Here is a 9,298-nt window from a genome sequence, read left to right as displayed (position 1 = left end):
ACAAGTTACGCCCCGCAAGGGACCAGAGAGGGCGGGACATGGGCGGCGGAGCTGTGAGCCACGCTGCGCGGTGGCGTGCTGACGCCACGCGAAGCACGCCGGAAGCCTGCGGGCGCGCACCGTTGCCGGGCAACGCGCGGCACAGGCTGCGGGCTGAGCAGGCTGTGGGTATCTCCCGGCCGGGCGCCGGGAGGCGCGTCACGGTGGCGAAGGTGGGTGTGCGCCTTGCGGGCCTCTGGGAGCCCAGGATCCCCTTCTCCCGGACCTCGGACCCGGTCCCGGACTCCCGCCTGGGACGAGATCCCCGAGCTCCGTTCCCTCAGCCAGCGTCCTCGCAGACCCAGTTCTGCGGCCCGTCCACTAGGACGCACGTCTACCCACAGGCCTTCCTTCGCCTCTACTTGTTTGGGCCTAGGACACGCCCCCGTGCAGGACTGACCACCCACGAGTGCCAGGAGGGGTCGACTCCACAGAGGCACGTGAACACTCCCAGGAAGCCCTGGGCAACTCCAGCTCAGCAGCTGCATGTCTTCTGAGCAGCTTTCCTTCGGGTCGGCTGGCCTGGCCATACCAAGATGCAAGGCGGGCAGGAGGTGAGGAGAGAATCAGCGAGTGACCTCGTACAGGACCCTGGAGAGGGGTCCCTCCACCAAACAGCTGGAGAACAGAGTGGTGACGATTTGGAACGGAGGAGACTCTGTTGCGATGGTCCCCTGACTCTGCTTGACGCCAAAGCTAGCGGCTTCAGGCTGGAAGAGGGTCTTCCCACCTGCACACTCAGCTGTCTGCACCCAGGGGAGCTCAGCGGCGGGTGGGGAGAGTTCGAAGGCTTCAGGGAGTCTTCAGCTAAGTCTGAGCAGTTTGCTCAGTCCTTTGAACTCCTAGGGAGAGCCGCAGAACACCAGTCGCTGAAAACCCCTTCAATCCCAAAAGAGCATGGTTCTTACCAGATGCAGCGAGGTGGACCCTGGGTGACAGGAACTGCTGCTGACCCATCTTCTGAGGTATTTCTGTGGTCGAGTGGGAGGTATTTTGTATAGCCATTAGACTTTGCCCAGGCTTCTGAGCACTGCGGGGTGCTGGGGGTCTCGCCAGCCTTTGAGTCCCCTTGCTGGTTTGTCTTTCGCTGTGTGGTTGGCTGTCCTCTTCTTAAGAGGAGGACAAGGAATGGAGGACTTGACCAGGGCACTCCGAAGAAATGGATCTGAACAAGGCATGGTGGGGGCCCAAGCTGGGCAGCTTCCTCTGAACTCTTCTCCTGAGGTCTGAAGCTGCACTCGTACGGTCCTGTTCAGGGCACATGGGGATCCCGAATTTCAGGTTTAGAAAGCCTCAGATCTGAAACTCAGATATCACAGTTCAGTTTTGAGTACTGAACCAGGTCATGCCAAGACAAGGGTCCTACTCAGCCCTCAGAACTGACCCCACCTTTGCTCCCTTGACTGCCTCTGAGCCCCGCCTGTCAGCCATCCTGGCCCCAAACTGGGTAGACTGCTGATGAGACCTGTCTCCTCGCGCCTCCCACGAGGGCCGCTGTGAGGCAGTCAGCTGCACCTCCAAGTTTGTTCTCCACCATGTTTGCAGTGTTGGGAAGCATTTGCACGGGATGGGGGCTTTACATAAAACACTGGGTGAGTGTAGGACTGTGCACCCAGTCGTGCTGCAGCCCGCGGACCTGCAGAACGCCCCCTCTCTGCTAGCACCCAGCTAGGGTCTGCTAGACCCTGCCCACGTCGCCCTGGCTAACTCAGAGTCCGTGTAAGGTGAAGGGACATGGAGACAGGGACAGTGCTGAAGTCCACCTTCTCCCCTTCTCCACGTGTCCTGACAGAGCTTAACTGTGCGCTCATTTCCTGCAAGCCCACTGTATTTTTTTTTTTTTAAGCAGCCTGGAGATTCTGAGGAAAATCAGTCATGGCAACACCCAACTGAGCATGCAACCAGGGACAAAATGCACTTATGTTAAAGAAAATTATTTGGAATAAAGTTACCTAATGTATACATTGCTCCTAACGTTGGGATCTTCTTTCTTTGCAGTCCATCCTCAGCTATGAGAAGGTTTTTAGGTTTGCGTTTCAAGAAGTCCCAGTGGAACGGACAACTGAAGACATTTGTTCTCTAGACCATTTCTTAGAAATCAGCAGTGAAGAAAATGGTGGCCTTGCATCTGTGCCTAGACTGTGGTAATGGAACTTAGACTGGAACCAGGGGTTGGCAAAACAGACTTCATTTCTGTTTGCTAAAGTGGTTTCACATAGCTAAAACGATTGTTCCTGGGGATTACAGAGTCCCTGTAGGCACCTGTGTGCCACAGCGTTCCAGAGGGACCAGCAGCACAGATGGATGCTCCAGTAGTGTCCTTCCAATGGTAGGGCTATTGCTAGGGACTTGGCTCAGTGGGACCTGACACCTTACGACCCTCAGCCAGTTATAGGAAGCACCCCAAGAGCAGCCACAGACCTTCAGGGTTACCTTGTGTGTGTTTTTAGAGAAAATCACACATAGTAGTGTCTGGCTGGCCATTTGGTAGGGATGTGCTCTCAGCCAGCAGTAACATTGGTAAGGGGCCGAGATACCAAAGAGACGCTAATTGAGGAGAAGGTAGGGTGAGCAGGCTCTGTCACCCAGGGCTCAGGGGAAGCTAGCTGTGTGCTTTAGGGTTTCTATATGCCTCAGCATGCCTGAGCATGGTCAGAGCTCTGCAGACTCTGGACTCTACCATGATGACTCATGGTAGTCATCAAGACTACCATGTGGGCCAACCCAGAACCTGCCCAAAAGGCCTTCCACAAGAGCTTGGGGATTTAGGCCTGGAGCCCAGGGGCTATGACCAGCAGTGCCTTGCAGCCTGGTGCTCCTGCAGAGCCTAGCCTACCAGGAACGCCTGCCTCAGGACAGCCCAGCAGGCCACGGCCAAGTCCTTCAGAGGCCCAGGTGTCAGGTTTGGCAAGGCTAGGCATGCTGGGACAGGAGGACTGGTATTGCTTGAGGGTAGAACACTGTGTTCAGAAACACGTGAGGGTTTGGAAAAGATGGCCCAGCATTGGCACATCCTGTACGGCCTTGCAGCTCTTAGGTGCCATTTTAATCCTCAGGGCTCAGCACACATGGCACACAGCACTAACATGGCCACAGTCAACATTCCCTGTGGATTTCTCCACTGATTCTCCAGAGTATGCACCCTGTATGTGTGCATCTGTTCTGTGACCAGGAGGGCTATAGACACTTGAGCAGATAACACCAGTACATCTGGCCTCAGGGCTTCTCCAAGAAGATGCGTAGATAGGGGACATGTGGACAGATACGAGGGAGGGCAAGTTGATAGTGAATATTTGGGTTTACGAGAGAGGAGAGCCCCATCCTGAGTCATCATGGGGGGCCATGTGCCATGTGCTGTGGGGCTGAGCTTCAGTAGCTGCTGGGAAGCCTTTCAGGTCTCCTGTTGTGACTGCATCTTTCTCCCAGTTCTGAATCTAGGAAACTCTGGAGAGCCCTTCAGAACACTGACACTGTGTCCACTACACTGCGTCTCTGGAGCGAATCTCACTGTCGGGAAAAGCTCCTTCCTGTCCTTGGTGTAGATGCTGCTCAGAAGGTAAGACGGCTTGGGGATCGCGGAAGTCAGGCATAATACCTGAGAAAAAAGATTTATTTTAGTCCAAATTCTAGCTATTTCCGTGTCTCTGGGCCTGTGGTGAGATGAAGGGTGTCTCAAAAGAAAACTGTCATAGTGGGTAGGCAGGGACAGAGGCAAGACATAGCCTCAAGGACGCGTCTCTCATGACCCACTTCATCCAACCAGGCCTTACCCCTAGAATGTCTATCTCATCACAGTAATGCTATGGGATTATGCACCCATTTGGTGAATTAGTACATGCATGAAGCCCTCAGGATCCAATCACTTCCAAAAAGCTATCACCAGCAACCAGCCCCAGGGGATGTCTTCATATCCAGGGGAAGTGGAGACTGTGCTGTGGCCAGTCACACTGGCCTGGCACACTTTGGAGACCACTGACCAGGGACAGCATGGGTTGAACGCAGACTTACCTGCTGTCAGCACTGGGAAGACCATCTTCCACAAAACCTTGGTGTACTTCTCAGAACGGGACTGGAACAGGGCAGAGTTGGAGAGGGCAGCGGGGTAGGGTGTCCTGTCTCTCGGGTAGCATGCTGCCCTTAGATACGTGCGCGTGACTCCAGCAGGCATGAGGAGACAAGGTGTATGTGGGTCGGGGTGAGTGGGGGAGGAGGTGATGCTGTGCCATAGCAGAACGCTGTGCAGTGCTACCCTGTTGGTGGTAGGCCTCTTGGGAGCTGCTAACGGGAACAGAAGCAGATGAAGAAGGATGGGCAGGAGCCAGGTGCCTGCCAGGGGGTGATGCACGTAGGCCAGGGCTATAGCAGCACACAGGAAGAGTTGGGAACGAGGGCAAGTTCTGCATAAATATGTGGCATGTTTGGGATCAGCAATGTAGTGGGTTGACTTGGTGCATACCTGAGAGGTGCCTTAGGCAGAGGTCTAAACACATGGTGGTCCCAAGAAGAAAGTCTGAGGGGGGAGCCAGCTAAGTCCAGGGCAGAGCAGCAGGAGAAAAAGGCTCGGGCGGTGGCTGGAGAACAGCACTAGGCAACACCCAGTGAAGCATCGGTGTACACAGATCAACCTCCTGAGTTTCCTGAGATGTCACACCTCAGAGTGAGGTGGAAAAGGCCTTTTCACTCTTAAATATTACTCAAAGCTTTAAATAAAGAGATCAAGAAGGAAGGCAGCTTGACCCTGGTGAGGGCCACGATGTGGGCTGCTTACTTTATCAGCCCAAGGTCACCAGGCTGGTCAGGAAATGGGTGAGGAACTGGGAGGAAGAGCACCCTCCCAAAGTCCCTGCCCACCCACATCCCACATAGGTCAGCCTGGCCTTACGATGCAGGAAAAATTGAACCTGAAGGCTAGGAAATAGGATTCCTGGGTATCAGGCTCCAGGGGACAACTCCAGGCAATGGCAGGGCAAAGGGGACCTCCTGGAGGTGGCTATCTGTAACAGAGCACCTAAGACCAGGTGAATATTTACATATTCACGGGAAGTACAAAAACATGGCGCTGGTACCGGCTTCAGCATCCTGTGAGGTGAGACACAGCAAGCATGCCAGCTCTAGTCTCTGCTCATAATGCCACTAATGCCACCATGGAGGCAGCATTCTGATAACCTCCTCAAATCCTAATCATCTCCCCAAGTTTCCCTCCAAATGCAGTTAACATATGGACTTTGAAATTCAGTTTGTAACACCTACACGTTAGAGATATATTCAAGGCACAGCTGGAAGATTGAGGAGCACCCCAGTTCTGGAGGCTCGTGAACCAGGTGATGCTCAGCAGGTGGCAGGCAAGGAAGGGAGGCCATGGGCCTGACCCTTGGGGGACCCAAGGCATCCAGAATTAAGATTACTGTGATTTTAGAATGAAAATGGCAATGTTGTGACAAAAGTTTTTTCCCCGTAGAGCCTTTCTGGAGACCAGGGTCATGTTCTGGAAGGTTCTGATCTCAGAAAGCCTGAAGAGCTGCTTGCAGTCAGCAGCTTCCACCTACACCACTGCAAAGCCCTGATTCAGACCAAGGTGAGCAGAGTCAGGAGCCCCATCCCTCTGAGTGTTCATCAAGAGTACCCAAGGACCGGGAAGGGCGTCAAGAAGCTGGGGTGGCATAACTGTTGGGTCAGAAGCTGGCAGCGGCGCCTACAGGTCCAGGGAGCAGCACTTCTCAGGCTGAGGGTCCTTCTGCAGTCAACCCAGCAGTTAGTCACAGCAGGCCCAGCAGGAAGAGAGGTGTGGACAGGAAAGGGGCCTTGTTCCTACCCCTCTCTTTTACCAGGGAGGGAGAACAGGCATGTCTGGGCCTGGATCTTGTGCTCCTCTTTAACCAGGCATTTCGGGAAGGGCTCTTAATGTGTGCCCAGGAGACAATCAGTTAGGCAGTGACTGGAGTATGTGCCACAGAGACCTGCACTGTAGTGTTGGGAAGAGGTGGCAGGAGGTGGGGGATGGAATACAGCCCTGTGGCTCTGTGGGAAACCAAGCATCAGGGCACAGTGTGGTGCTGCCCAGCTAGGTTGCAGCCTTGGTTGATATATGGGGCAGGCAATGGGTTCTATGGCACTCGGGAAAGGGAATTATTATAAACTAACAGGGCATGATGCCAGAGGTCCCATAAGACTGTCCCTCAGCTTTTTGGAAGGACAAACCTCTGAAGGAGTGCTGCAGTTCCCTTTTGAGCAACAAGACATTTAGAACATTCATCCCTCACCATAGCACTTGGAGGATGCCCAGCAGCAGCTCTGAGGTAGAAATCTGGACGCTGAAGTCAGGAGTCCAAGGCCTAGGTGACAAGACCCAGCACCAGGGCCAGGAACACAGGCAGGAACAGACCCACGCTGCTTCTGGACTGCAGGGCAGTCACAGAATTGTAAGACACCGTCTGGCAGTGGTGCAGGGGTGGAGGGGATGACTCTCGTAGCCACTGTCCTCGTCCCCTCGGCCTGGATGGTTCTCTGGATGCACTGCACATTGAAACCAAGGAGAGAATCTGGGGTGGGGGTGCGGAGTGGAACCTACTCAGGCTTCTCTGGTGTCAGCTCTAATACCCGATCACCACTTCCTCTCAGCTCTCAGGGACGTCTGGCAGCAGACAGGGCAGCCTGGTCACCTACAGCCTGTTTCTGAAGACTCCACTACAAGGACGTGGACACTACATCACCATTCCACAAAAAAGACCTTTACTCCACGCAACCTAAAAGTGGCACTCTTTAATAACAGTGTTTGCTAAAAGCAGGAGTACTTTGTACCTTTATGAAATATTTTACATTCTCACTGGTTTTAGTACTAGAGTCTGAGAACTATTCTGTGGCACTGTTTCCCAGGTCCTCTGTCAACCTACTCTATACCTCAAGCACTCAGATCTCATGGGGTGCAGAGGGAATGTCCTAGGGCCGAGCCAGTCTCCAGAGAGTTTCTGGGGACACTGTAGATGGGTACCAGGAGCCTGGTGACCCCCGCCTGAATCATACTAGGACCCATGAGTTCAGGAAGCAGGAGACAGCTGCTGATCACTTGCAGGAACCCACCCTGGTCCTGGCTCCCCTGAGATGCTAATGCATATCCCTGTGCTGGATCCCTCCCTCACCCAGCAGCCTCGAGACAAGCTCTTCTGAGTGGAAGGGTGGGTGGGAGAACACACTGAGTGTCCCAGGAGGACAGCTGGGTGAGCACCTGCTGAGACAACTGTTTTCTTCTAGGGGCAGACACAAGCAGGCAACACTGAATTTTGTAAACTTTTATTAAAAAGAAGACTGTGTAAGACTGTGTTCTTATTCACTCCTTAGCTCTTGGAGAGGCTACTGTGGGACTGACCTGCTCAGGAGACACTAGCTTCCCTATTGACTGAACTGACCAAGTGGTCCAGAACCAGAGACCAGTATAGACAGGAGTATTGGAACTGTTCCCATCAGGAGGGAAGAAGAAAGGTGCTGATATGTCTGACCCTTGTACTCAGCCACCACTAGGTGACACACAGTTTGAGGGTTGTAACACAAGGATAGCTCATTGTTTTTATTTTCCCTGGGGGAGGAGTGGAAATGACCAGTAGGTGGATGAACATCGACCATAGAGAAGTGCAGTCAAGCCGTGAGCCACCACCACACTGTTAGGATGATGAGCTGGCAAGGACATAGAGATGTAAATGAGAACAACTATTATGGGAAACAGTATAAAGATTCTCTCCCAAAACTAAAACAACTGCCTTGTGATCCAGCAATGCCACTGCTTGGGGAGATACCCAAAGGAAGGGCTGTCTGTGGAAAAGCTGTTTGTATCACGTTCACTGCAGTGGGGTTCACAATGTCCAAGGTGGCGTCATCTGGGTTGTCCTGACCCAGGATGAGTGGATAAAGGAAGAATACCGTCTATCCAGGAAAAGATGAAACCGCAGCAACAGGGATGTGCCTGGAGGACATTATGTTGAGTGGAATAAGCCAGGTGCAGAGACCAGCAGATGACTCTTTCAGTGGAGTCTTAAAATGTGAAATCCCTAGAGTCTGAGCGGCAGTTAGCAGGGCCTGATGGAGATGTGTCTGCCATGGTAGTCTCAGGTCAACATTCAAGACCCCTAAAGTGTAAACACTGGCAAGTTTAACCATGAATCACAAAGCGGGGAATGGTGGTATATGCCTTTATCCCAACACCGGAAGGCAGAGAGGTGGATCTGAGTTTGAAACCAGTCTGGTCTACAGAGCAAGTTTCAGGACAGTAAGGGCTATGCAAAGAAACCTTATCTTGGGGGGAAATGAATTATATTCTCAGAAATCACTGAAGACTTAGAATCCTTATTACTCAGATGTAGCCTTCGGTCACAGCTCCATTTAGCCATCCTAGACATTTGAAAACATACATGGCTAAATGCAATTCTGTCAACTAAAGCAGGAATGGACAAACAATATACGGCACCGCATCTTACAAGTGCTCTGAAACACTCTGCTCTTGGGCCCCCAGCAGCTGCATGAGACGTGAAGCCGTCAGGAGCCTCTCAGAACACATGAATGCTGAGAGCCAGGGGTCCAGTTGCCTGGAACAGCCAAGCCTGAACTGAGTGCAGCACCTGAACAGCTCAGGAGAACAGGTCCTCAGCAAGCTCCTTGCCCCTCCCCACCCTCCAGGACATTTATTTCCACTCCCTTCCTCAGAGGCTTACTTGCCTGGTGGCTTTGCTTCAGGTGGCGGGACCCTGGCAGAGCTTCAGCTGAGCAGTGGCAGAGACCTCACTTGGTTTGTGTCCTGCACTTTGCTGGTGAGATCAGCAGTGAGGCAACACACATGGAGCACGTAGGAAGGCAGTGTCTCAGGCAAATGTTCTCAATCTTTAGCTCACTTCACCAGAGGTGCATAGCCGCCGCCTTCACAAACTTCTGACTTCTAAAGCAGCAACACACTGACTAGACACACAGTTAGTCTAGAGGACTGCAGGTGGGAACCGAAGGACAGAGGATGCGGCTCATGTATTTGGGATTTACACAAAGTCATTTCATCCCTTCTCACTCTGAACCCTTCTTTCCAAATCTCCTTACCTCCATGTCTTTTTTTTTTTTTTAATGTGACTTAATTAGGCTGCACAACTGTGGGAATGTTTATTTTTTGGAAAATGGGGACCACTGTATCAGTGGCCACACTACTCAAGAAAATGACACTCCCTCCCCAACCTTTAACTGAATAGATCCTCAGAGAGGGATAGGGCCTCAAGAGCCCCACCCTATG

General features: G+C 52.7%; 1 protein-coding gene across 1 annotated transcript; it reads left to right on the top strand.

Moving 5' to 3' along the window:
- Nucleotides 1-575: 575 nt before the first annotated feature.
- Clba1 (clathrin binding box of aftiphilin containing 1) lies at nucleotides 576-7,349 on the top strand. Its single transcript, XM_048431434.2, is given in 6 exon segments — nucleotides 576-1,004; nucleotides 2,038-2,183; nucleotides 3,466-3,595; nucleotides 5,498-5,614; nucleotides 6,658-6,763; nucleotides 6,766-7,349. Coding segments are annotated over 6 exon segments (981 nt in total). The 3' UTR covers nucleotides 6,819-7,349.
- Nucleotides 7,350-9,298: the final 1,949 nt, after the last annotated feature.

This window comes from Myodes glareolus, chromosome 11 (genome assembly GCF_982192425.1).
Source record: "Myodes glareolus chromosome 11, mMyoGla1.1, whole genome shotgun sequence".
NCBI lineage: Eukaryota > Metazoa > Chordata > Mammalia > Rodentia > Cricetidae > Myodes > Myodes glareolus.
The sequence above is the reverse complement of the archived record's forward strand: the minus strand, read 5'-3'. Positions and strand labels throughout refer to the sequence as shown.